This window comes from Cnephaeus nilssonii, assembly GCF_951640355.1.
Source record: "Cnephaeus nilssonii genome assembly, chromosome: 7".
Classification (NCBI taxonomy): domain Eukaryota; kingdom Metazoa; phylum Chordata; class Mammalia; order Chiroptera; family Vespertilionidae; genus Cnephaeus; species Cnephaeus nilssonii.
The window spans coordinates 96,716,342-96,743,752 of NC_137078.1; the positions used below are offsets into that span (position 1 = coordinate 96,716,342).

At 57.5% G+C, this 27,411-nt stretch overlaps 1 protein-coding gene across 1 annotated transcript; it reads right to left on the bottom strand.

Moving 5' to 3' along the window:
• PLOD1 (procollagen-lysine,2-oxoglutarate 5-dioxygenase 1) lies at positions 1–26,428 on the bottom strand. Its single transcript, XM_079776084.1, has 19 exons — positions 25,848–26,428; positions 19,652–19,743; positions 18,598–18,731; positions 16,965–17,128; positions 15,346–15,458; positions 13,706–13,769; positions 12,249–12,346; positions 11,358–11,459; positions 10,706–10,837; positions 10,062–10,183; positions 8,712–8,816; positions 8,158–8,283; positions 7,724–7,865; positions 6,534–6,647; positions 5,801–5,866; positions 5,194–5,298; positions 3,495–3,641; positions 2,400–2,525; positions 1–898 (listed from the first exon to the last, which is right to left on the bottom strand). The coding sequence occupies exons 1-19, from the start codon at positions 25,921–25,923 to the stop codon at positions 743–745; spliced, it is 2,184 nt and encodes a 727-aa protein (XP_079632210.1). The 5' UTR covers positions 25,924–26,428; the 3' UTR covers positions 1–742.
• Between the last annotated feature and the right edge of the window lie 983 nt (positions 26,429–27,411).

The window sequence follows — 27,411 nt, forward strand, 5'->3', positions numbered from 1 at the left end:
ACCCAACCCAGGCAGCTCCCGCTCGGTGGTTTGAATGACTTTTAATAGAAACTCTCCTGTTTCTGTCTGTCCCTCTCTCCAGAGGCATGGGGACATGCAGGACAGGGTGACGCAGTACAGTGTGTGGACTTGTCACTCCCTTCCCCCCTGGCAAGGGTCAGGTAGAGGATGGCGCTGTGGCATCCATGCCTTTCCCGCCTTCCAGGAGGTCTGCCGAGTCACCATCTGCAGGGACAGCATGTGGCTCCCGTGACAGGAGCCAGGGAAGCGGGGGCTTCCGCAGTCCCGGGTGAGGACTTGAGTCTGATCCAGGTCTCGGTGCGGGCCCTGAAGCTTGAAGCAGAAGATCCGGGGGCTGCCGCTCCGCGTGGGAGAAGCTCTGGGGTGTGGCTCCACGCCCCTAGAGCCCTGGGGGCAGCTGGGTAAGCACCTTCTGCTCAAGTGTCACTCGTGGAAGGACCGGAGGCAGGGGGCCGGGTTTTTGAGGAAGACAAGTGGAAAAGGGTGAGCTGCTCAACGCAGTGAAAGTGAACCAACAGCCTCCCCGGGGCTGGGAGCAGAGCACCGGGAAAGTCCCAGCCAAGCAGGCGTCCTCGCCTCCGGCCTGCGGCCCAGTCTCCCCAGTGGCAGCTCCAGGAGCAAAGGGAGGCCGAGAACCTGGAGGCTGGACGGGGTTCCCTGGGGCCCCGGGCAATGGCTGCTGGCAGAGAGGAACGCGTCCGCAGCGGCTGGGCCTGGCCAATTAGGGATCGACGAAGGAGACGGCGATGTAGCGGGTGCCCTTGGTGGTGGGGAGCCCCTCGTGGTAGTGCGTGAGTCTCCCGGGGTGCATGAGGGCCCAGCCCTTCCGGGGGGCTCGGATGGAGCAGTTGTAGCGCAGGAACCGACAGCCACCGCCCTAGGAGACGTGAAGTGTCAGTTTCCCAACAGGAAGTGTCAGTTCCCCAACAGGAAGCTGGGCCCTCCCTCCGCACCCCCCTCTTCTTCCATCTGAGCCACCACCAAGCAGCCCTCAGCACAGCCTGCCTGGGATGCCTGTGGGGTGACAGCCATAGGCTGCCTAAGGAGGTCACTCAGCAAAGACCGAGTGATCAAGAGTCAGGCAGCCCTGGCCGGTTTGGCTCAGTGGATAGAGCGTCAGCCTGCGGACCGAAGGGTCCCAGGTTCGATTCTGGTTAAGGGTACGTACTTTGGTTGCGGGCACATCCCCAGTGGGGGGTGTGCAGGAGGCAGCTGATCGATGTTTCTCTATCATCGATGTTTCTCTCTATCCCTCTCCCTTCCTCTCTGTAAAAAATCAATAAAAAATATATATTTTTTTAAAAAAATAAATAAATTGCACAGAGTTGTGAGAATTCAGTAAGATGATACAAGTAAGAGCTTAGGGCCAGATTTCTCAACCTCAGCACTATGGACATTTTGAGCCAGATAATTCCTTTTTTTTTAATTGTGGTAAAATACACATAACATAAACTTTACTATGGTAACCATTTTTAAGTGAACAGTTCAATGGTATCAAGTGCATTCATACGGTTACGCGGCATCACCACGACGGGCCAGATCATTCTTTCCTGTGGGGGCTTTACCCACTAGAGGCCAGGAGCACCGAACTTGTCTTCAGATATTGCCAACGTCCTTTGGGTAGGGGGGCAAAATCGTCCCCTATGAGAACCCCTGGCACATTGTCGACTCTCAGAAAAACAGGTGTTTTTAGGGGTCTCCTTCACAGTGTGTAACCCGGGACTGAGTCACAACAAACTCCTTAAAAACAGTAGCTTATGGAGTGAATGAGTGAATGGATGAATGGCTCTATAGCTGGTCACCCCCACAGGCCTCCCTTGGGGTCCTAAGGCCCCAGAACTGCTCCTCCTCACCCTCACGTCGTCCTGGTTTCCCCAGATTCCCCTCCAGCCACAAGCCTGGGTTTAGCCATCCCCAAGCAGCCCTCTTCCAAGGATGATGCGGACCCTGAACTTGCTACGACTAGCTACCACTCCTTGAGTCCTGACTGTGGGCCCCCGTACGCCGTTACCTGGATGAGCTCAGGTCACCCTCACAACTGTGGGGAGGGCACTTTAAGTTTTCCCAAGCGATTGCCTGAGGCCCCCCGAGCAAGGGGGGGCGGGGCAGGACCCAGGTGAGGTCATCTGATCTGGCTCCAGCCTCCTGGGCCCTTGCTGTCTTGGGTCTAAAGCCCTCTCCCTCCTGCCAAACTGTGCTCGGAGCCCGCCCCTCCCAGGAAGCCTTCCCCATGGGCCTAGCGCCCTTTCTCTCTGGTTCCTAGTTCTCTGGTGCTGCTGTACCCTGGGCCCCTCAGCTTCAAACACCCTGCAAGCTGCTCACCAGCCAGCCCTCCCTCCTGCCTGCTCCCTGGGCCAGAGCGGCCCGCCCCTGCTCACCTCGTAATCCACCCCGACGCTGTTCAGGGCGATGTTGATGGTGAAGGTGGAGGCGTCGTGGTGTGGCATCAGCGAGGGCTGCTCGTCGGGCTTGTAGCGGACGACGAAGGCCAGGTCGAACTGGGCCTGTGCCAGGGAGAGACACAGAGAGCCGGCATGAGAGGCTGCGCAGGCCAGGAAGGCAGGTGTCCAGAGAGCCCCTCATCATCTGCTGGAACGTCGGCTCCCTGAGGGCAGTTTATCTAACGCCGTGTTCTCCAGGGCCTGGTACAGTGCCTGGCACAGAAAAGGTTCTCAGTAAAAATGTGGGGAGGGCCCTAGCTGGTTTGGCTCAGTGGATAGAGTGTCAGCCTGTGAACTGAAAGGTCCCGGGTTCGATTCCAGTCAAGGGCACATGCCCGGGTTGTGGGCTCGATCCCCAGTGGGGGACCTGCAGGAGGCAGCCGATCCATGATTCTCTCTCATCGTGGATGTTTCTATCTCTCTCCCTCTTCCTTCCTCTCTGAAATCAATAAAAATATATTTTTTTTAAATGTGGGGAGGAAGGGAGGGAAGGAAGGGGAGGAGAGGAGGAAGGAGAGAAGAGAGGGAGAGGAAGGAGAGGAGGGAAGGGATAGAGGGAGAGAGGGAAGAGAAGGGAAGGAAGGTGGAATGAATGAATCTAACCCTCACGCGCTCCCAACCATCTAGGCGGGTGGTTCCTTGAGGGCAGGGCCCAGGCACACCCAAAGCAGGTGTTGGGAGAAAACCGTGTGAACGAGGAAGTGACAAGTACAGAAGCCAAAGAGGCATCGACAGACGCGTGAGGGAGGGAGCTAAAGGGGACCCGAGGGAGGAAGGGCATGCTGGCCGCTGACCGGGGGCTTGTCTGGTGAGCTGGCATGGCAGCCGTGGGTGCAGGGGTCAAGGACACAGAGGGAGGACTCCAGTGGCCAGATGACGTCAGAGGATAGAGGCAGAGTGGCCCCGCCTTCCCTGGCCCCAGCACCTGATATTCAGGCCTCGGTCCCGCTGGGAACACTTTTTCCCCTCCGCCTCTCCCCCTCCCCCGCGCCTCCACCCCGGCCTGGTCCAGGCTGCACCCAGCCTGCCCACCCTGGTGTAGTAGCCGGGGTAGAGCTTCTCCGTCACGGGCGCGATGTACTCCACCAGGAACTTGTGCCACTCCCGCTCAAAGCTGATCTGGTTCATGTGGATGTCGATGGTCGGCACGTTCTCGTAGCCGCCCTGGATGCGGTTGTCCTGGAAGCGACCCAAAGAGGCTGGTGAGCAGAATTCTAAGATGGCCCCGGTTCCTGCCACCTGTCCAATCCCCTCCCCGTGACCTTGAGCTTGATGGGATAAGGGCAAAGGTGAAGGGGTTTTGCAGGAGTAATTAAGGTAACTAGTCAGTCGACTTTGGTTTAATCAAAAGGGAGATGATGCTGGGTGAGTCTTTTTTTAAAAATATATTTTTATTGATTTCAGAGAGGAAAAGAGAGGGAGAGAGAGAGAGAGAAACATCAATGATGAGAGAGAATCATTGATCGGCTGCCTCCTGCACGCCCCCTACTGGGGACTGAGCCTGCAACCTGGGCATGTGTCCTTGATCGGAATCGAACCTGGGACCTTTTAGTCCGCAGGCCAACATTCTATCCACTGAGTCAAACCGACTAGGGCACTGGGTGAGTCTTTAAAGGAGGATCTTGGAGGCCGGCCGGTGTGGCTCAGTGGCTGAGCATCGACCTATGAACCAGGAGGTCACAGTTCCATTCCCAGTCAGGGCACATGCCTGGTTTGCGGGCTCAGTCCCCGGTCAGGGGTGTGTAGGAGGCAGGCGATCAATGATTCTCTCCATTCATTGATGTTTCTATCTCTCTCCCCTTCTCCCTTCCTCTCTGAAATCAATAAAAATATATTTTTAAAAATAAACAAACAAAGGAGGATCTTGGCGGGAGAGAATCTCCCTGCTGGCCCGGAAGAGGCCAGTCCCCTTGAGCTCCACAGCTGCCAGGAAGTGCATTCTGCCATGTGAGCTTGGAATAGGACCCTGAGCCTCAGATGAGCACCAACCCCCGCTGACTCCCTGACGGGGGCCCTGGGAGACCCTGAGCAGAGCACCAGCTAAGCCACACCCAGACCCCAACCCACAGAACCTGGAGATGATAAGTGGATGTCTTAAGCCGTTAAGCTTGGTGGTCCCTGGTTACACAGCAGAGAAAACCCATGCAGAGGGCCGCAGGTTAGCTCAGGCACTGGAGCGCAAGGATCAGCCAGACCCAGGACGCACGGGCTGTGCCGGGTACTGGGTTCTGGAGCTAAGCTCCCTGACCAGAGATGAGTCAGCTGCCAGGCTGAGGTTAGCCACTCTCTGAGGCACAGGCCCAGGGCGCATGTGCCTTTAACCAGGGGTCCTGGGCTCTGCAAGAGGAGGGCAGGAATGGGATTCCTCCTTCAGCAGGGTGCCCGGTGGTCAGTGGTCAATGGTCAGCGGTCGTGGTCGGGTGATGTCGCCTCCTAACTGCTCCTCATCCACACCTGCCCACTCCTGCCCCTTTCCACGCCCCGTCTGGGAAGGAAGCCCAATCACTGGAAGAAGAGGAGCTGGACACCTAGCACCTTAAGGTTAAGGCAGCTCAAAGTCACCCTGTGGCATGGCAGCTTAGAAACCAGCATTCCATCCCATCCCGCCATCCCTCTGCTCCTAAATGCCAGCGCCCCCATCTGAAGAGTCCCAGAAAAAGAGCCCGGAGGGCGGGCCTGGGGGGAGAGACAGCCACCCACCAGCCCCAGTCCAGGCGCCTGGGGCTCCCACCTTGTTATCGCCCAGAGACCACTGGCCATAATGCTCCATCTCCTCCACCAGCTCGTCACAGGCCGTCTCCGTGAAGATGGGGAACCAGTAGACATCCGGGCAGGGCTGGGGAAGGGGGGGACGCGGTCACAGGGGTCCGGAGTGGCCTCCCCTCATCCTCCCCCTGATCCCATGGCCCTCGGCAGAACCCGCCACGGGCAAGACCCCTTGTGTGGTCTGTGCCCTGCCCCACCCTGGTCTGAGAGCCTCTGAGTGTGCCCCCGAGAGTCCCCAGGGAGCCCGGACTCAGCGAGATGCTGTAGGGAGAAAGAACTGGAGCTCAGAGCTGGCCAAGGTCACAGAACTGCCAGTGCCAAGGCCAAAGCCACCCGTGTGTGGGCCATGGTCTGCCGTGGAGGCCACATTCGGGGATGCTTTTCCCCTCTTTCCTGCCTGGGCCAGAAAAGAAGCCGGAGGCCCCCCAGGCCCTGCAGATTCCAGCTGGAAAGTGCCAGAGCACAGGAAGGGGCCACGCCTCCTCCCCCAGGTCAGCTAGCTTCGCTCCTCCGTCCTCTGGGTGTCGGGTCTAAATCCAGGAGCTTCATTCCCAGGGGTGCCCAGTCCTCACCATCTCCACCAGCTTCCCCGCCAGGGCCTTGGTGTAGTTCTCGTGAATGTACTTCTCCTTCCAGTCCTGTGGGGAGGGGGAAGCGGGATGGGGTCCTGGGAACTGGCCTGGGCCAGCTGGACTCACCCCTTGCTCAACTCCATGGGACTCTCCAAGAGGGGCCTCCTCCCGCCAGGCCACACACAACGGAAGTGAACGTCTCCATGCCTGGAGGAGCCGGTGGCCTCTGTGCCCACGGGGTGCACTGTGTTGTTTGAGCGTGAAAGTGTGCCCACGGGAGCTGGTGTTTGCATGTGTAGGTACACGTGTGCGTATGTGTCCAGGTCCATGTGAAGATATAGGCATGGGCCCACATCAGACACAAGCTCACAATGTGTAAGAACACTATCACAATTTCCTCCTCTTCTGATCACAACATTCTCAGGGGCAAGGCAGGCTGGGACAGTATACCCATTTTAGAGCTAAGATAACTGAGGCCCCAAAGGTTGAGGCTCAACTAAGTCCCAGCTAATGGGCCTCTGACTCTTGAGTCCCTCCTCCACTAGATGGCGCTGCCTCTCACAACGCCCTCCTCTTCCTACTCAAACCTGCAGACAGGCCCCCTGGGGTGAAGGAAGGCAGGTGGCCCCGCAGGGTCCCAGTGTCAAGCTCTGAGAGGGAGGCAGCTCCGGCTACGGGATCACTGGGGCCCCTTCCACTCCCACCTCTCCCTCCCGCCCACCCAGGGCCTCACCTCAGGGTTGCTGAACACCTCCCAGAGGTCATTGTGCAGGTGGGTGGTCTGGTAGTTGTCCAGGGAGAGCAGGTGGCCGAAGGTGTGCCGGTTGGTCAGGAACATGAACACATCCTGGGGAGACCAGGCCGATGAGAGAGCCCCTCCCCTCCCCTGCACTCCCTGGGAGGGGCCTGACAGCAGCCGCCTCTGCCCCCCAGGCTCACCTAGACCCGACACTCGGATGCATTCAGGGAAGGCTTCCTGGGGGAATGGGAATAAAAGAACGAATGTGCCCAAGGAGAGGATGGGGTTCTGATCCTGAAGTCTGGGGCACAGGGGGAAACATCAACATGCTGTCACGTTTTTTAAAAGCCTCCAAAAAGCCCTGACCGGTGTGGCTCAGTGGATAGAGCGTCGGCCTGCGGACTGAAGGGTCCCAGGTTCGATTCTGGTCAAGGACAGTACCTTGGTTGCAGGCACATCCCCAGTAGGGGGTGTGCAAGAGGCAGCTGATCGATGTTTCTAACTCTCTATCCCTCTCCCTTCCTCTCTGTAAAAAAATCAATAAAATATATTTTATAAATAAATAAATAAATAAATGCCACAAAAAATATTGGGTGGCACAGGAACAGGGTAAGGGTGTGGCTTGGGCACATTACTTGCAGTACATTTAGATGGAAAGTTTTGTGTTTTTTTAGGTGCTGCCAAAAACGTAAATAAAATAGCCCGGCCGGCATGGCTCAGTGGTTGAGCACCGACCTATGAACCAGAAGGTCTCGGTTCGATTCCTGGCCAGGGCACATGCCCGGGTTGTGGGCTCCATCCCCAGTGTGGGGTGTGCAGGAGGCAGCTGATCCAATGGTTCTCTTTCATCACTGATATTTCTCTCTCTCTCTCCCTCTTCCTTCCGCTCTGAAATCAGTAACAGTATACTTTATTTTATTTATTTTATTTTTTTTTTAATTTTTTTTTTAGTAACAGTATACTTTAAAAAATAAAATAGACGGTGTAAAACCCAGGTCTGCTGAAATGATCCCCACAGACCCCGAGGACCAGCCCGCGTGCCAGCGCCCCCCGTGTCCCCGCCGGGCCTGGCAGCCTTTGAGCGGCCCTGCTGGGACCTCAGGAGCTCCAGGGCGTACGGTGACCAGGCAGCCCACCTTCCCCGTCAACAGGGCCTCCTCTGCCCCCCGCCCCCCAAGGCTGACCTGCTGGCGGATGTTGGCGCAGAAGGCCATGTCGGGGTCCAGCTTGCTGTGGCGGAACAGGTCTGTCTGCTGCAGCTCAGCCCGCAGCGCACTGCCTTTCATCAGGTAGACGTTCGAGATGTAGGGCACATTCCAGACGCCACTGGGTGAGGGAGAGGAAGATGGGGGGGCCACCGGCTTGTGTTGAGGGTCATAGACTAAGGGCCGGGGACCCAGGGAAGGGCACGACAGTGCTGATTTGAGTCCCCTACCCGGGACAATGGGCCCAGGATAATTGTCGGGAAGTCCTTCTGTGTGTCTGACTGCAGTCTCCCTTGCTTCAGGTTCAGTGGGAATTTGAGGGCAATAAGGACAAGAATACTGGGGAAGGAATGGGGTGCTGCAAGGCCAGAAAGAAGACAAATGAGGGTGCCCCCCATCCTGTCGGTACTCACACACGCCGCCCCTGCACGATGTCCACGTAGTCCTCGGAGCGGGCATAGTAGCCATCTGCACTCAGTGCTCCCCAGAAGTTCGACCACAGCCTCCCATGGCGGGTCATCAACGGGGCGATGACGTTCCTAAGGAAGTGAGCGCCTCAGAGGGGCCCCTCTGCCCACTGGGAGTTTGGGGCGGATCTAACTAGGTGTGGGGAAGGGTGGGGGGTCCGTTTCAACCTGCAAGCACCTCCCTGGGGCAGGGCCTGGAGGTGGGCTTGGCCCATCCGATACCTTTTCCCTCCCTCAGGGCAGCCACGAACAGAGGGTGAGAGGGGGATGGCTTAGGGCTTGTGGCAGGGGCAAGGGGTAGAGGGGGACATCCTAGACCAAGACCAGGTTGCCAGGCCGGGGCAAGCTCAGGGTAGTCGATGAGGTCAAGGCAGGGGAGGAGGACAAAGGCAGGGAAGGGCTCCCAGCAGGGGCCCAGGCCTATCCCGGGCAATGCCAGCCCAGGAGCCCCGCTCTCAGGGCCCATCTGTCTGCCAGCCGCAGCCCACCCACAGCCTCACTTGTTCTGCTCAATCAGCAGTCGCAGGATTTGGGGCTCGGTCAAGGCCACGTCGGCATCCACGCTGAAGTAGTAGGTACAGCTGTGATCCTGCCGGCACAAGTCCCTGCAGGCAGGGGGATGCAGGGTCAGTGGGGGTGGGGCTCCAGTGCCAACCTCCCACCCAGGGTCACGGAGCTACTCCCAGCTGCACTCTCCACCCCTGCCCACCCTGTGATCACCAGGGACCGGCCACGGGTCTTCAGAGAGGCTGGGCCGCCCTGGTGCAGGTTGGGACCAGCAGCCTCGAAGGTCCCTCCCGATTCCAAGACCCAAACCCTGAGGCAGATCCCAAACTCTCAAGACGAAGGCCCAGAGCTTGACAACTGGTATCAAGCGCCCAAAAACCCTGGTACTGGGGAAGCACCGCCCACAGACAGGCTCCCACAGTGCCCAGGGCCAGGGGCCAACTGGTTGTGCCTTCCTGTAGGGTGTGTGGGTACTTGTATCAAAGCCTTCACTAATGCCGAAACCGGTTTGGCTCAGTGGATAGAGCGTCGGCCTGCGGACCGAAAGGTCCCAGGTTCGATTCCGGTCAAGGGCATGTACCTTGGTTGTGGGCACATCCCCAGTAGGGGGTGTGCAGGAGGCAGCTGATCGATGTTTCTCTCTCATCGATGTTTCTGACTCTCTATCCCTCTCCCTTCCTCTCTGTAAAAAAACAATAAAATATATTTAAAAAAAAAAAAAAGCCTTCACTAAGACTCACGATCCAGATCCAGCCCACTGCCTGGTTTCGTGTGGCTCCTGAGCTAAGAACGGTTCTACATTTTTAACTGGTTGGGGAAAAGAATCTAAGTTGCATGAGAGTCACAGAAATTCAAACGTCAGTGTCCATAAATAAACTTTGTTGGAGCCCAACCACGCTCACTCGCGCTACACCAGCAGAGCTGAGTGGCTGCGGCTGAGCCCACAAAGCTGGTTTGCACAGATTCACAATCTAGTCCTTTATGGGCAGGCGGCCAACCACGGATCTGGACAGTCCCATTCTCCTATAGTCAGCATAAATTACGGGGGAATCAGAGATTATTTCTCAAGTTGTCAGCATTTATTGACTTCCGGTCCTCCAGTCCTTCCTTTCTCAGCTTTGCTTCTGAAACGCTGACACTGCTCAGCCCCAGCCAATCGCAAGACAGAGGCTAGTTCCCCATCTGACAGATGGAAACACTGAGGCCCAGAGAGGGGCAGGACCCTGCCGGAGACCACCCAGCCTTCCGAACTCCTGCCTCCCGGTCTGGTGCTCTGGACACGATGGCCCCTCTGCCCACCACCGTCAGCAGAGATAACCACGCCTCCCTGACCCCCAACTCACGCGCCCATGTTCCTGGCATCAGCATTCGCCACCTGCATCTCGGGGCCCACCAGCTTCACAGACTGGTACTCGCCGCCGTGCTCCGCCAGGAACTGCTCCACCTGAGCCTTGTGGTGTTGTTCCTGGGGAGGGGGGTTGAGGATGAGGATGAGGGACCACCGCACCTCCTGCTACTGCAGGCTGCCCCCCTTCATTCCTGGCACATCCCTGGCCACCTGCTCTCCTACACTCCACGCCTTTGCCCAGGCCAGACCTTATGCCCTCCCTGGCCACGCTTTGACCATCCTCCCCTGACCAGGCCAGGTCCACAGGCCTCTTCAGAGCCTCTGTCACCAGGACAGCACCCCCAACCCACAGGCCTCCCATCCAGGTCACTGATTCCGCTGGGCCCGTGGTCGGCAAACTGCGGCTCGCGAGCCACATGCGGCTCTTTGGCCCCTTGAGTGTGGCTCTTCCACAAAATACCACGGCCTGGGCGAGTCTATTTTGAAGACGTGGCGTTAGAAGACGTTGAAGTTTAAAAAATGTGGCTCTCAGAAGCAATTTCGATCGTTGTCCTGTTGGTATTTGGCTCTGCTGACTCATGAGTTTGCCGACCACTGCGCTGGGCCGCCCGGCAAGCCCACCAAGCCCCCGCTGCTCACATGGTTGTGAATGAAAAGCCGCATCCGTTTCTGGGGATAGTGGAGGCGCAGGAGCCGCTTGAAGAACAGGGACAGGAACGGCGTGGGCTGTTCGATGAACACGCCGACCAGGACTGAGGGGAGAGCTTCATCCTGCATGGAGAGGGGGCAGCAGAGTCCAGTCATGTCCAGCCACTGAGCCACCTCTGAGCCAGAGGTGTGTGGACCCAGCAGGCAAGGGGCCTGGGCAGGGAGCTCTGAGTAGGATGGGCAGGTGGACAGAGGCAAGGACTGGCAGCAAAGCAGGAGGCGGCCCCTGCTGGGGGCCAGGAGTAGCGTGAGCCCTGACTCGGAGCGAGGACTAGTTGATAGCAGACTGTTGGGGAGCTTGGCTGGCATGGGGTTTGATGTGAGGCCACAGATGAGGAAGAAGGTTTGTGGGATGGGGACGGGGCTGCAGGAGAGCCGGAACGACCAGGCAGAAAAATTGGAACACGGGCATCGGGGGAAATGTGGAGCCATGTGTAGTCTGAGAAGGCTTCCAGGAGGAGGTGCCTGGTGAGGAGCAGGACGGAACCCCAGACAGGGAGGTCATCCCTCGACCTTCCACCAAAGACAACAGTCTCTTCCAGAATCACCCATCTCCCCCCACCCCAGCTTCCGGCGGCCTTACCCCGATGCCCTTGAGGCTTCGTAGGCCCTCCTCACACACAACACAGCCGGTCTCGAAGGTCCAGAAGCGCGGGATGTAGTTGCCCAGGTAGTTCAGCTGCAGCTGTGGGGGAGGAGGGGTCTGAGAGGTGCCAGTGCCACCCACCTGCAGCCACTGAGGCCTCTCTTCCTGGGCCCCAGCCAGCTGCCACCCCTGAGGGAGCAGGAATGTGACCTTATTTTGGGTGGGCCTTGAAGAGAGCATGCTCAGCCGCTGGAGGTCACCAGAGCTGAGGGAGGGCAGAGGGAGGGCTTGGCGCCCTGGTGCTTTTTCATCTCTGGGTGGGCTGAGAGCTTGTAAAATGCAGATTCCCAGGCACCACCCCTCTGAGATTCCCATTGGCCAGCTTGTGGGCGGGGACGGGAATTCTGCGTTTTAACACATCCCCCTTCCTCTCTCTTCCATTGATTCTGATTCGGGTGGTTGAGGACCTGTCACTCAGAGAACTGTGGTGTGAACCGGGGGGCCAGTTCCCCAGGGGCCCGTCTGTAGCTCCAGGAGCGCGGGGGGACCAGTCTGTCCTGTTCATGACCGACCAGGCCTCATGCCCTGGTGCAAACATTCAATAAATATTTCTTAAACGAACAAACGAGCCAGCCCTGGGGTGACGGAGTGTGGGTGACTTGGGGCAGCCGAGCCTGGGCCTGGGTGGGGGCAGCGGCTTCCTTTGTGTCCTGCGGTCCAGCAGGATGATCAGGGCACCGGCGACTACCACAGCAGGAAAGAGGCTCCACGTTGAACTCAGATTTGAGGGCAACGCCTACAAGCTCTCGGGCACGAGGTGGGTGGCCCTGGCCCCAAGGAGAAGCTGACCCCCTCCCACACTCCCCAGGACCTGGGGCCCCTCCCTACCTTGGTGGGTCCGTTGCCATGAATCAGGACTGGGAGGGTGTCGTAGGCCAGGTTTCGAGCTCGAACGTGGCCCATTTCAAACTTCAGCACAACCTCATCTGGGGGTGAGAAATCACAGCGCCATCCAGCATCAGACCCAGAGGCCAAACTGAGGGGCTGACAGGCTGGGCTCAAATCCCAGCTCTCCCCCGGGGAGCAGGGTATCCCCGTACGTTAGTATTTCACCTCTCAGCGCCTCAGTTTCCTCATCTGTAAAATGGGGATAGGAGTGGGAGGACTGTATGTCCAGTGAGCACTTAGCACCATGCCGGGCACAGGGTGAGCATGGAATCCACAGAAACCCACATTCGTTACTGTGATTACTGATGAGAGCCGGAAGCCAGGCATGGGAGGAAGTGAAGACTGAAATATCCCAGGTCCAGACACAGCTCAGAGAAGCCCCACAGGCAGGGTCTGGGAGGCACCCGCTCTGACAGGCATGCAGGGCAGCCCGGCGTACATGCCAGCGACACAGGGAGGCCTGGGAGGGACAGGGGACAGATGCTGGCCTGGTAGAGAGAGCCCTAATCCCCACGCTAGGGCCCTCTTAGCCTGCACATAAGACAGGAAGCTACCTTGATCGACAGTTATAAAACCCAGAGCAGCCTTTTCCAAGGCCTGAGAAATGCTGGGGGGGAGGGCTTTGTGGTGGTGACCACGTGAGGGGAGCCCCTCTTTGCAAGCTCCTGGCCCCCCATGGGGTGAGCTGGGCCCAGTTTATTAACCTAGGCTCATGAACTCCCAGAAGGCACAGCAAAAGGGTGTGATGTTCCCACACCTTCCTGGGAGAGCACCATGGCTTTCCTCGGATTCTCCAAAGGGTCCATTTATACCATAAATTCACCAATCATTGATCTGGTCCCTCTTTTCTAAAGACGGGGAAACTGAGGCCTGGGGTGTGTGAGTATGTGTCTGGCCTGAAGTCACCCAGCAAGCTAGTGGCAAAGCAATGCCATCCCCAGCCAGGGATTTGGGGTCAGCCCAAGGGCGTCTGTAGTTTGAAGAACCAACTGGCCTTCGCTTTCCAGCTCCCTGCCAGGTCAGTCCCTGCCCCCAGGCCAGGAAGCCTTCAGCTGGGAGGTGGAGGGCAGGGGAGGAGGTGAAGCAGGCTCACCTGTGAGGACCGGGGGTCGGGGGCAGGGTGGGCACCTGCTGTGTGCATTACCAGGCTGGCAGGCTGCTTCCCTGCCCTGGTGTTGGGTGAATTCGGTAAGCTGATCTCGTGACCCTCCCTTCTCCATCCACAGGGACATACAGCTCTGCCCCAAGATACCAGGTGGTCTCTGAGGCCCTGGGGATGAGGCGAGCGACCTCGCAGCACAACCCCCAGGGAGGAACCCACCCTCTCCCCTCCTTGGGCTCAGGCCCTGCCTGAATCCTCCTCTCCTCTCCATCCCCTCCCTGTGGGGGCTGCTCACCCAGGGCTCCGTCCAGGTTCTGGAAGATGCGGCAGCGGTGGTCCAGGGTGATATTGATCCGCTCCTGCAGGAGACAGGGCACCGGGCTGCATCAGGGACTGACCCTGGCAAGGACAGGGCTCCATCGCACCCACTGTGGGCAGCCTGCCCTCCCACCTCTGCCTCTTCCTCCCCACATCCGCTTTTCCCAGTCACATCAGGCCAGCTGGGAGCCCTGGGAAGGCCAGCCAGTGGCCAAGCCCCTGGGATCCACTGGCTGAGCGGCCCCATTTACAGAGAACCAGGGGCTCTCAGCACTGGAAGGAATCTAAGAAAACAGCGGGTCCCACTGCGACAAGCACCCTAATAACAACAAACACTGTCTAGTACCTGACTGCGTGCCAGTCGCTATTCTAAGTGTTCTATCCACATTAATTAATTTAACCCGCACAGCATCCCTCCGGGAAAATTCCATCATCACTGCATTTGACAGATTTAAGAAACAAGGCGCAGAGAGGTTGGGTAACTTGCCCAAGGTCACACAGCTAGTAAGTAGCTGACTGGCATTTGAACCCAGGTAACCTGGCCCCGAAGTCCCTGTTCATGGGCACAATGCTGCCTGTTCCACTCCGCTGTGTCTCATGGAGCCCAAGGCCAGGCCGATAAAGGGCAAGGGGCACTCTAGACTCCACCCTCTTCCCAAGCAGAGCAGCTCCATTTTTATGGCTTAGTGCCTGGTGTCGCTTCTGCAGTGACGTCACTGGAGGCAAAGGGGAAGGAGGAAGGATGCGTTAACAAAAAAAAGTTTATAGTTTCCACTGCACAGGCCTGGCTGCTTCATTTCATCGTTCTGTGGATGCTAAAAACTTGCCCAGAGAGGGGAAGTGAGTTACCCTAGGTCACACAGCACAGCATGGATGGAGGATGGGGAGGGAAGCAGAGCAGAATCCAGGAATCCTGACACTTAAGAGCACCCTGAGTTTCCTGTCTACCCAGAGGCTCCTGGCTGGGTCTGGGGCTGCACTGGCCTGGTTCTGCTACCTCCGCTCCCCTCGAGGACCCCTGCCTCTTTGAGACAGGCTCAGCAGAGGCCTGTCAGGCTCTCATCAGCCCCCCAGGAAGCCCCTAGGCCAGGCGTCCTCAAACTACGGCCCGCGGGCCACATGCGGGTGTTTTTGCCGTTTTGTTTTTTTTACTTCAAAATAAGATATGTGCAGTGTGCATACGAATTTGTTCATAGTTTGTTTTTTTTTTAAACTATAGTCCGGCCCTCCAACGGTCTGAGGGACAGTGAACTGGCCCCCTGTTTAAAAAGTTTGAGGACCCCTGCCCTAGGCACAGTGGGCAGCTCAGCCTGTCCTTCTTTTCACCACCATCACCATCAACTGACATGAGGTTGTAAATCCCTGTCTCCCCACTTGAGGGCCATGCGGGCACAGGCCCCAACTCTCTTGTTCACTGCCATCTCCCCGCCCGGCCCCTGTCGGTGTCTCCCACACAGTGGGCGCCCAATCGAGATCTGCTGAATGAATGAGTGAATCGATGAGTGGATCAATGGGGGTGTCAAGGCCAACCCAGGGATTCAAGACCTACAGGGGCTGTTCCCAGGGCAGCCTGGCCCGTGGGATCAGGTCTCCCCAGCCCCACCGGCTGACTCTTACCCTCTTCTCCTTGTCCAAGAAGATCTTGGTGTAAAAGAGCTGGTCGCTGTCACTGTCCTGGCCCTCCCATTCGGCCACCAGCTTGCTGAGGCTGGGGGCATAACCGATGAAGCCTGGGGGTTGCATGAGGACACACAGACACAGATACTCAGCTTCCAGCCTCCAAGCTAGGGGCCTCTTCCCAGCCTCCCCTCTCCTCCATTTCCTACTCCTTTATCCACAAGCCCTGCCTCCTCTCAGAAGTCCTCCTAGATTGAGAGGAGGTGATGTCTATAGGCTGGACACAGTCTGCCAGTTAGTGTCATTTAGAGCAAGTTCCCACTGAGCCCAGAGAGGAAGATCAACGGTGCCCACTAAATTGTACCAGCTTAGGTGCTGGGCACCACACAGATGGTGAATGAATGGATTACTCCAGGAGTTCCTAGAGAGCAGAGCTGGTGGGCACAAGCTGGAGCCCTTTTTCCATAGTTACCTGGGAAATGTGGCCCAGAGAAGGGCAGAGGCTAAGCCAAGGTCACACAGCACATGGGGGCTTAAAGGGAAAAACCCACACAGATCCCTGGCTATGGGGAAGGCTGGTGAGAGGAGGCGAGAAATGGAAGAAGGTGGGCAGCCAGGGAGGGTCCTGCCCTAGGGGACACCTGTACCCCAAGACTAGGGCCAGGGTCAGGGCCAGGCCATCTGGACTGTGCCAACTCTCTCGGCCAGTGGGAAGAAGCGGCTGGACAGAGAAATCCAGAATAAAATATGGATTTTATGCTCTGCAGTGGGAAGCCACTGAGTGATGAGCGTGGATTTGCCTCTGGCTGCTGGGTGGAGAATGGACTGGAAGTGGGAGGGTGGAGCTGGCAGAACAGTGTGGAGACTGAGAGATGCCAGGAGCCCAGTGAGGCAGTGGCAATGCGTGTGGACCTCAGAGGGCAGATTCGGGAGATATTTTTTTATCCTCACCAGAGGATATGTTTATTGATTTTAGAGAAAGAGGATGCGGGGGGAGGGAGGGGAGGGGAGAGAAATATTGATCGCTTGCCTCTCATATGCTCCCCACCTGGGAATCGAACCCACAACCTTTTGGTATATGGGACCACGCTTCAACCAACTGAGCCACCTGGCCAGGGCAAGAGATCTTTTGAAATGGGAGTCATGTGACCCACCAAAGGACTGAGGTGGGGGAGGGCAGGTTTCGCCCTATGCAGATGGGTGGCTGTCAATGAGATGAAAAAGACAGCGGGGCCCTAACCGATTTGGCTCAGTGGATAGTGTTGGCCTGTGGACTCAAGGGTCCCAGATTCGATTCCGGTCAAGGGCATGTACCTTGGTTGCAGGCACATCCCCAGTGGGGGGTGTGCAGGAGGCAGCTGATTGGTGTTTCTCTCTCATCGATGTTTCTAGCTCTCTCTCCCTCTCCCTTCCTCTCTGTAAAAAATCAATAAAATATATTTAAAAAAGAAAAAGACAGCGGGACTGGGGGGGAGTTTAAGGATTAATCGGGAATTCTACTCAGGAGAGCCTGTGTTTGGGACATGAGCGACATCCTGTGTTCACCAAGCAAGCGAGGGACCTCGCGGAGGCAGCGGAGGATGCCTCTGGAGCCTGCCCGGCCCGCCACAGCTCCTTACCTCCGGAGCCCAGGAACCTCTTGCCGTCGGACACCACTGGGTACTTGGCCTCCAGCCTGCGGTCGGGGTAGATGAGCTCCTCGGCCGAGAAGACCACCTGGCTCCTGGCCTGCCGGAACTTCTTCAGGAGCTCCCGGGGCCCCGAGGCAAACACCACGTCATAGCTGCAGCCAGAGCCAGAAGAAGAGGGCAGAGGTGAGCAGGAGTGAGGAGAGGGCCCAGGAGACCTGCATCGAGGCGTCTACAATCCCCCTGCTCCCAGTCTGGGGACTGGATCTGCCCTGCTGGCCCTGGCCCTGCCGCCATGTTTCCACCCCCACCCAGGACAGAGAGATGGTCCCCATAACCCATGAGCGTGGCTCGTCACACCTGGGCAGGTCCCCCACCCACCTTTTCACCAAGATCGGGAGTGGGCTATACCAGAGGGTCTCTCCTGGGATACACAGTCCCCCTAAGACTTAGACAAGCTTAGCTAGAGTAATCTCCCATTTCAGATGTCCTGGGAGAACCTCAATTTAAAATATTCCTCTAGCCCGGCTGATGTGGCTCCGAGGTTGAGCAATGACCTAGGAACCAGGAGGTCACGGTTTGATTCCTGGTCAGGGCATGTGCCCAGGTTGCAGGATCAATCCCTAGAGTGGGGTGTGCAAGAGGTAGCTGAGTCTCTCTCATCATTGATGTTTCTCTCTCTCTCCCTCTCCCTTCCTCTCTGAAATCAATTAAAAAAAAAAAAAAAATATATATATATATATATATATATATATATATATATATATATATATACTAGAGGCCCATTGCACGAAGATTCGTGCAAGAATAGGCCTTCCTTCCCCTGGCTTTGCTCCCGGCCACCCAGGAGCCTTTGCAAGTCTTCGCTCCCGGCCGGAGTGCCGCTCCTGTAGCTCCCTCCGCCCCCTGCCCTCCCCCTCATAGCAGGTGTCCTGCCCCGCCTGGCCGCTCTGTGCCTGTATATGCAAAATAACCTGCCATCTTTGTTGGGTTAATTTGCATACACAGTCCTGATTGGCTGATGGGCATCGTGGAGGTACGGTCAATTTGCATATTTCTCTTTTATTAGTGTAGAGATATATATTTTTTAAACATGTATTTTATTGATTTTTTTACAGAGAGGAAGGGAGAGGGATAGAGAGTTAGAAACATCGATGAGAGAGAAACATCGATCAGTTGCCTCCTGCACACCTCCTACTGGGGATGTGCCCGCAACCAAGGTACATGCCCTTGACCAGAATCGAACCTGGGACCCTTCAGTCTGCAGGCCGATGCTCTATCCACTGAGCCAAACCGGTTAGGGCTAAAAATATATTTTTTAAAAAATTTTTAGCCGAAACCGGTTTGGCTCAGTGGGTATAGCGTCGGCCTGCGGACTGGAGGGTCCCAGGTTCGATTCCGGCCAAGGGCAGGTACCTTGGTTGCGGGCACATCCCCGGTGAGGGGTGTGCAGGAGGCAGCTGGTTGATGTTTCTCTCTCATCAATGTTTCTGGCTCTCTATCCCTCTCCTCTCCTCTCTGTGAAAAATCAATAAAATATATTTTTAAAAAAAATTTTTAATAAAAAAATCTTCCTCTATCTCCCTGCCGAGGGACCCGCCCAGGTAGCCCCCTGGCCACTGACCTGTCTGTGAAGAGAATGACCAGGTTCTCCTTGTCTGCATGCTTCTCCAGAGCTTTCTTCAGCAGCCGAACCTTCAGCCCTCCACCCGCCGATGTTGCCTTCTCTCCTTGCCAGTCCTCCCCCAGGCCCAGTGCCTGCAGAGGAAGGCCCATTAAAGATGGCCAAGTGACCATGTGTGACCAGTCTGTGTCCCATCCCTCCTTCTCCCATGGCCATGGTGTGAGCATGTGACCCAAGAAGAGCCTATCAGAGTCTTCCCTGGGACTGTTCTATTAAAATTAAGGAAAGACGGCCTTTGCTGCTGAGGTTGAGAAGCTGGCGGCCATCTTGCCACCACCTACAGAGAGTATGTCTGCAAATGAAAACAAGCAGGGCCTAAAGACAGAGACTTGACCACGCTTGAACCCCCGGATCCAGCTGTGCCTGAAGCAATAACCCTGCTTCAAATCTCATTCATGTGAGCTGACACACGTCCTTTCTGGCTTAATGCCGCTCGACTGCAAGTGGTATAGGCAGAGACGTGGCTTGTGTTGTCCATCATCCCTGGTGCCTACCGTTGTGCCTGACACAAGGAGGCACTCGGCACGCTCAGCTAAATGGAGAAATGCCTCCCTGTGGGCTCAGCCCCAGGGGCCAGACACAGAGGACACACATCCATGACTCCATGGACTGGCCATAGCCCATGTTTCTTCAGAGGAGTGTTTGGTCAGCAAGGTCTCCAGACTGTGGGCATCCCCAAATCACCCGGGGGAGGCGTGAAATGCCAACGCCCGCTAACCTAGCCACTCCCCCGCCCCCCGAGAGCCCACGCGCACGACACTGAGCACCACCACACCCCCCTCCAGTCTCGCTCTCCCCACACTCTCCATCTTCAGCCCCTCGTGGATTTTGCTGATGTCTTTCTCCCTCTTGCTTTTCCTAACTCATTTCCAACGTTCAGGCTTCCAGAAGTTTCCCCTGTGGCTCCAAGTCCGTTGGGGAAGGGTGGACACCCAGCTCCTGGACGCCCCCTCCACTCCTCGGTTGTCTCTGCCGCACCCGGGGAGCCCCTTACCTGGATCTTGTAATTGAAGAACTGGGCTGAGCGCTTGAAGCGTCGGAACCCCTCGGTCTCCTTCGTGGCCACCGTGAGAACTAAGAGGTTGTCTAGGGACAGAGAAGGGCGTGGTGAATGGGATGGAGGATGAGGACAGGCGACCGGTAGGGGCAGGTCACTGTTCTTGTCAAATCCCACAGGCCACGTCCCCATTTCTATTATAGACAAGAGCCCAAGGCCCAGGTAGGAAGGGGTGTGCCCAAGGTCACCCAGTTGGTTAGTGACAGAGCTGGGATGTAACCTGGGTCTCCAGGTTCTCCTCCAGGGTTCCATTCACCTGTAACTGACCAGCATGACAGGAAGTGTCCCTCTCTGGCTTTAGGGGGCTCCGGGCCAGGCACAGGGGCAGAGGGAAGGATTCACTCTGGATGCTGAATTCTGGGAGGACCTCTCCGGCCCACGTTGGACATTAGCCCAGAGGCAGCCACCACTATCCACACTGCACCCAGAGCAGACGTTGCTAATCAACCCCTACAGACTTTCTTGCTGAGTCTCACTCATCCTTGGATTCTCCCAGCACCATGAGAACCAATGAGAGTCGGCCGAGGCGTGGAAACCGACTTGAAATCCTGGCCATTGACCAGAGCAGCTGTATTACCGTTTTTTGTTTGTTTGTTAAATCCTCACCTGAGGGTATTTTCCCCATTGATGTTCCGAGAGACTGGAAGGGAGGGGGAGAGACAGAAACATCTATGTGCGAGAGACACATGGATTGGTGGCCTCCCACATGAGCCCAACTGGAGCTGGGATTGAACCTGCAACCCAGGTATGTGCCCTTAACCAGGAACTGAACCCAGGACCTTTTGGGGGTTTGGGCTGATGCTCTAACCACTGAGCACACTGGCCAGGGCTGTATTACCTTTTTAGCAGTGGACCTCTCCCAGGCTCTGAGTGCAGCTTCACCGCTACAATGGAACCCATGGGGAACGACGCCCCAGAAAGCATCTCCGGGAGCCCTGGGGAAGCCCCTCCCAGACCCACACTTTGAGGCTGAATCCTCTGAGGAGTAGAGAAGGCTCTGGTCAGAGTCCCAGCTCTGCTCCTTCCCAGCTATGTGACCTTGGGCAAGTCCCTGACCTTTCTGCCTTCCGTTTCTCCCTCGTAGAATAGGGACTAATAACAATACCTTCTTCCCAGGGCTTCTGGACTAACTCCAGGAGATCAGGCCTGTAAAGTCCTGTTGGGATGCTGGCACAGGCTAAGAGCTATTGCTGGTGATGATGCATGAGAAGCAAATGCCTTGCTCTGGCATTCAAGGCCCTTGCTGATCAGTCCGATGATATACGCATTCCCTCCAGCAGCGAGTGGGCCCTCCTCCAGCCAGAAGTCTCCCCTTGCTGGGCACATCCCTCCTGCCAGGGCCCCCTCTCTGCGCTTTCCCTAACCTTCCTCCAGGTCCCAGGGCCAGGGACAGCGATGCCTCGTCCCTGCCACCTCCACGAAGCCTCCTCAGATCTTTCCTGGCCTCTCTCCTGCCCTCAGCGGCAGGACCTCACTTTGCAGCACGCATCCTGGTTCCACTGGGTGACCCTTTCTTCCCCGGAGTCCGGGACTTAACACTTTTCTGGGTGAACAGACACACTAAGTGGTGTGACCAGGCCAGCAAAGGCAGGTGAGGCACCACAATCCCATCCTAGGAAGTCAAGAGGAGCCTGGGCTCAAAGAATTAAGGGGGTTAAGGGGTGTGTCTCATGTGGTTGAGCATCCTCCCATACACTGAAATGTCTCGGGTTCAATTCCCCAACAGGGCACATACCTAGGTTGTAGTTCAATCCCCAGATGAGAGACAACCTATTGGTGTCTCTCTCTCTCTCTCTCTCTCTCTCTCTCTCTCTCTCTCTCTCTCTCTCTCTCTCTCTGAACCAGTAGGTCACAATTCAATTCCCAGTCGGGGCACATGCCCAGGTTGCAGGCTCAATCCCAGTTGGGGGGCGTGCAGGAGGCAACCGATCAATGATTCTCTCTCATCAGTGATGTTTTTATCTCTCCCTTCCTCTCTAAAATCAATAAAAATATATTTAAAAATAAACCAATAAAATAAATAAAAAAACATGTCCTCAGGTGAGGATTAAAAAAATAAAATAAAAAAGAACAAAGAGAGCTGGCAGAGCTGGCTGAGCGGAGGGGCAGGGGGCTGGCCCAGAGCAGGGGGCTGGCGCCGAGCAGCCCAGCAGGGATTGGCAGGAATCTACCGGGTGGGCCCAGGGACCTTCGGCAGAGGGGGTGGATGCACTAGGCAGGTGTGGAGGGGGGAGGCCTCACTACCTGACCCTGGGGTCCAGGAAAGAGGGGCGCTTCTGACCCTTGGGGAAGGGCTCCCCCTAACTCCTGCCAGGGCTAAGTCCCTGCCCCGGGGAGGAGAGGCAGCTGCCAGCTCTGAGGCCCTCCGGTCTGAGGCCCTCTTGTTGTCCACAGGGGCTCCTGGGGACAGGCAGAGTGTCACATTTCACGATGGAAAAAGCCAGCGTGTCTGTGAGACTGGATTCTCCATTAGATCCCGACTCCTGAAGTCAGGCAGCGAGCGAGGGAGCGAGGGGGGAAGGGGTGCTAGGTCTTCAGGCTCCTTTTTGGGGTTTCGGCTTCCAAATCACCATAACAATGACCGCTAACCTCTATGGAACACTTTCTGCTCGCCAGACTCTGCTCTGAGCCTTTACCCTTACTAACGCCCCTCCCCCTACAGTTGGGAGCCCAGACCGAAAGCAGGTGGGCGGGGCCCTGGTGCTGGGAAACTGAAAGCCCCAGGGTGACGCCTGCCCAAGGGGGTGCCCAGAGCTCTGGCCCAGCCTGCAGCGAGCCGGGAAAAGACTCACCACGTGCCCTGGCCAGTGTGGCTCAGTGGATAGAGTGTCGGCCTGTGGACCGAAGGGTCCCGGGTTCAATTCCAGTCCAGGGCAGGTACCTGGTCGCAGGCTCCTCCCCAGCCTGGGCCCTGGTCAGGGTCCCTGCAGGAGGCAACCAATCAATTGTTTCTCGCACGTGGATATTTCTCTCTGTCTTTCCCTCTCTCTCTTTCCCTCTCTTTAAAAATCAATGGAAAAAATATCCTCGGGTGGGGATTCAAAAAATAATAATAAAATGAATTAACTCAAAAAAAAAAAAAAGGCTCACCACGTAACAGGAGCTGGGGCCAGGGCCCACATGAGGCCTGACACCCAGGGCTCTGGGTCCTGCTGACCTGCTGCCCAAAGTCCAACCGTGGTTTCCCCAGATGAATGGCCCATGATCCGGGTCAGCAGAGATAAGCAAGACAGTGGGGTGGAGTGGCAGACAGACAGCGGCGAGGTGCCTTAGCCTCTGCGTGCCTGTGTCCTCATCGGCAAAATGGGAGTAATAACCACAAACATGTATCCTCCTCCAGAGCCTCCACGCGGGTTAAATGAGAGTAATAACCACAAACATGTACCCTCCTCCAGAGCCTCCACGCGGGTTAAATGAAAGTAATAACCACAAACATGTACCCTCCTCCAGAGACTCCCACGCAGGTTAAAGGAGCTGATGGCCACCTGGCCATGGGGCTCCATGCATCCTTGTCCTAGGGAAGCTCCCCTAAGAGGGGTGAGGGCAGGTTCCTGGGGGTCAGGGGCGGAGAGGAGCCCCTCCTGAGAGGCTGAGCCAGGGTGGGGAGTGCAGACACCTCTCTGGGGTCCTAAGAGAAGGCTGAGAACTCAGGCTGGGTTCACTGGGCTCTGGCTGACGTCCCCTCTGTCCCACGCAGTGCCAGCCCAGGCATGTGGTCTGGTCTCAAGGCTTGTCATGACACACCCAGCCGTCTGCTCTCTGGGGAGGTGGGAATGCGTGAAGCTTCTCCCTCAGCCCCCAGGCTCACGCCGGGGCGGTGGGGGGGGGGGGGGGGCTGCACTCTCCTCAGCTCTACGGAAATTTGCTTGTTTGGATGTTTCTTTGTGGAAGGCCTTTTTCTGTCCCCCACATTGGTCTTGGGGCTCGCCTGGGACAGGGTTATGTCTCCTCCCTCAGGCTCTCTGGGAACCAAGAATTCACAGGAATGAGCAGTGGGCCTGAGTTCCAGTCAGTGACTTTCCTTTCAACCAGCTGTGGCAACCTCAGACCAGGAGTTTATAACCTTTCAGAGCCTCAGTCTTCCCATCTGCAAAATGGGGCTAATGATGCCTTACTTCTCAAGAGGGGCTCAATGGAGCAAGCGATGCACAGAGCCTCAACCTGAGAGCAGCTTGACAACAGCCCCATACCCGGGACCCACTGTCCCTTCTCCATCAGTGAACGGTTATGATCTACGAGGTCGCTGGGTTATCTCAGCGACACCATGCTGTGGGGGCTGGCTGCCTTGTGTCTACTTTGCCCCCTCCCATCACCTGCTGGAGGTCAGGGCACCGGAAGCCTTGTCACTGATTTTGGTTCCTCCCTGACGCACCTCTCTGGGCTTCCTTGTAGGGGGCTAGGTTTCTCTCATGAGATGGTCTCAGGGGGAGCAAGTTCACAAAAACAGAAGCAGAGACCCTGGCCGGTTTGGCTCAGTGGATAGAGCATCGGCCGGAGGACTGAAGGGTCCCAGGTTCGATTCTGGCAAGGGCACGTACCTCGGTTGCAGGCTCAATCCCTGGCCCTGATTGGGGAGCATACAGGAAGGAGGCAACCAATTGATGTGTCTCTCTCACATCGCTGTTTCTCTCTGTCTCTCCCCTTCCCTTCAACTCTAAAAATCAATGGAAAAACATCCTCAGGTGAGGATCAACAACAACAATAACGACAAAAAACAGAAGCAGAGGAACTGCCAGCAGAGGCCCAGGGAAAGTCAAGGCTATTAGAGGGTTCGTGGCTCCCAGCCAGTGAGTGGACCCTGGCCACAGGCCCTTTGCACACACCACCAGCCCAGCCCTGTGCTCAGCACCTCCCTCGCTGGATTTTTTGACCTGTCTTACAGCCCGGCTGGTATGCTCCAGGAAAGATGGAAGCACTGGGCCGGAAGTGGCTTTATGGGCCAGGCATTGAGCTGAACTCTCAGTAGGCCTCATCCCCCGGAATCCCTGAAAGAGCTCTAGGAGTGAGGGAGTGTCGCCCCTGTTTTGCAGGCTGGGACACCAAGCCTCATGGAGATCAAGCAACTGACTTCACCAGAGACACGTGGCCTGGGCACAACGTGGCGCAAAGGAACCCTCAAGAAACGGCCCAAGGGTCTGCTAAACCACCACCCCGCTCCCTCCGGTTCCCAGGTTCCCCAGGAGGGTGGGCCCAGGGAACAGAGGATCATGGGAGGTGTGGCCAGTTCAGATCTGCTTCCGTGGGACTGCCACGATCTACCTATGCCCTTCTGGGGGCTCTCAGATGCTCAGCGGGCAGCCCCGGAGGTGGCCCAGGGAAGGCAGGGGAGAGTAGCACCCACTCGGGATAGTGGGGACCACTCTAACATCCCATCTGCCTTGGGGATGTGGAAGGAACACTAGACACAGGGTCCAGGGGACCTGGGAGCAGCCACTCCAGGGCTGGAAGTGCCTGGGCAGTCATGGCACCTATTGGGCCGGTCCCCCCATGTGCACACTGGAGAGAGTGAGACCCCCCCCCCACCCCCTGGCAGGCGCAGGGCCGACCGCGGAGAAGGTAGCTGAGCGTGCAAGCCGCTCTGCCGCCGGACCCACCCCTTCCCCACCCCCACCCCCACCCCAACCACCTCACCAGGTGGCCGCTCATCCCCATGACCTCTTGGCCAGCTGGGCTCTGGGACCGGACGCAACGGGGTGTTCATCTTGGTTCCCAAGCCCACAAGCTGCGTAACCTTGGGCAAGTGAATCAACTCCGGAGCCTCAGTTTGCCCAGCTGAAAACTGGGGACAGGAGAAGGATGCACACCTGAGGGCTGCCATCAGGCCTCACTGCCCGGGGCCTGTAGTAAGTGCTCCATAAATAGTAGCCGCTGTCACGATTAGGAGCGCTATTATTTGTCTCCCCCGGGTGCCGGACGGGACTTCCCTCCCCGACGTGGGAACCCACAAGCCCAGGACGGGAAGTGATTTTCCCAAGTCACCCGCGAACCAGTGGACAAGTAGCCAGAACTCAGACGGCCCCGCCAGCCCAGGCCTCCGGTAGGTACCGGTCCTTACCCCCGAGGCGGCCCCCAGATCAGCCCTCAGCCCCCTCCCGCCCCGATCCCCCTGCCCGCCCCCGGCCCGGGCCCTCACCCTCCGGCTTGGCGTCTCCCTTCGCTTTGGCCAGAAGCAGCCAGCCCAGCGGGGCCAGGAGCAGCAGGGGCCGCATCGCCAGGGTCGGGGGGGGATGTATGTCCGTCCGTCCGCCCCGCGGAGCGAGCAGGCTGGAAACTTCGGGACGCGGCCGGCGGGGCCGCTGCCACGCACTGGGCCCGCCCCGGGGGCGGTGCCGCGCCGCCCCGCTCCGCTCCCCGCCGCCCTCGGGGGGTGGGGGGATGGGGGGCGGGAGGCTTTCCTGCCGACGTGCCAGAACCGGAGCCTCTCAGTTGGAGCGGCTCCCTCTGGCCTGTCTGCGCGGCTCCCGGGTCCTTCCGCCGGCCTGCCCCCCTCTCTCCCTCCTCAAGGGGCTTCTGTCCGGCCTGGAAGACGAGGGGAGAGCGGGCGAGGCCACGATTTCTGTGCCCCCGATGATGCCGCGCCCGGGCTGGATGGCATCAGCTCTGTGAGCCTAAGGCGGGGGTTCCAACAGCCTCTGCCACTGGGTCCGGCGCGGGTTAAAGGCACAGCTACCTGTCGCGCCCTGGGAGCAGGCCCCGATAAGCCCGCAGCAGGACTCAGCTCCTAGGATCGCATTAGTCCTTCCCCGAACCCTGGGGCGTGGAGTGGGCGGGGGCCGGGAGGACCGCGTTCAAAGGCATCCACACCCCTGCCCAGACTCTCCGGGCTGCTTATCACCAGCCCCTAAAACAGGAAATCCTTTGAGTTCCCTCTTTGTCCCCTGGAGGCAATGGGAGACAGGCCAGTAAGCCAGGCCGAGGGGAATTGGGCGACAGGCAGAGAGCGGAACACACTGGCGGAGAAATGTACAACAGTTGTATTTCAGCCTCCTGGTTCATTGGTTGACACTCAACCACTGAGCCACTCGGGCCGGGCAACCCATGTGATTTTAGAGGTTAAGTACAATCTCTGGGAACCCGGGCGGTCATCTGTACGGAGATTTGCTCATTGTACAGATGGCAGGAGTGAGGCCCCGGGGGGACCCAGCAACAAGCCCAGGGCACCAGGCACGTGAAGGGCAGAGGCATGCGTGCCGCCCAAGGGTTTCTCCTGCCCAGCGGGGACCAGGGCAGGGAGCTTCTGCAGCTGGGGATAGGACTTGGCGCCGGAATGCACCGGATGTTTTTGGATTCAGGAGATGCAGACTGGAATTCCAGAGCCGTGGAGGAGAAAATGGAAGGGCGGGCAGAGAGGAAGAGAATGAGCTTAGGGCAGCTGGATCAATTTTCAAAGCTCCGTTTCATTCCGTGTTCATAGCAGCCCTTCAGGTTAAGCAGCATTTACCCCCATTTGGGAAATGAGGAACCCATTTGGGAAGTGATCTGCTTGAAGTCACACTGCTGATGTGGGACCACAGTAAGGGTGGCAGCTTTGGAACCCGGCTCTAACTTCCCATTGGCTGGGGCCCTAGAAGAACCTCAAAGGTGATGTTCTGTGGACAGAAAAAAAGTCCTTGGGCAGTGGGGTTCCCATGGCCCAAGTCCCCAGAATCGTTGCAAATCAGGAGGGGGAACCATTTGAAGGCTGCTGGTCTCCCCTG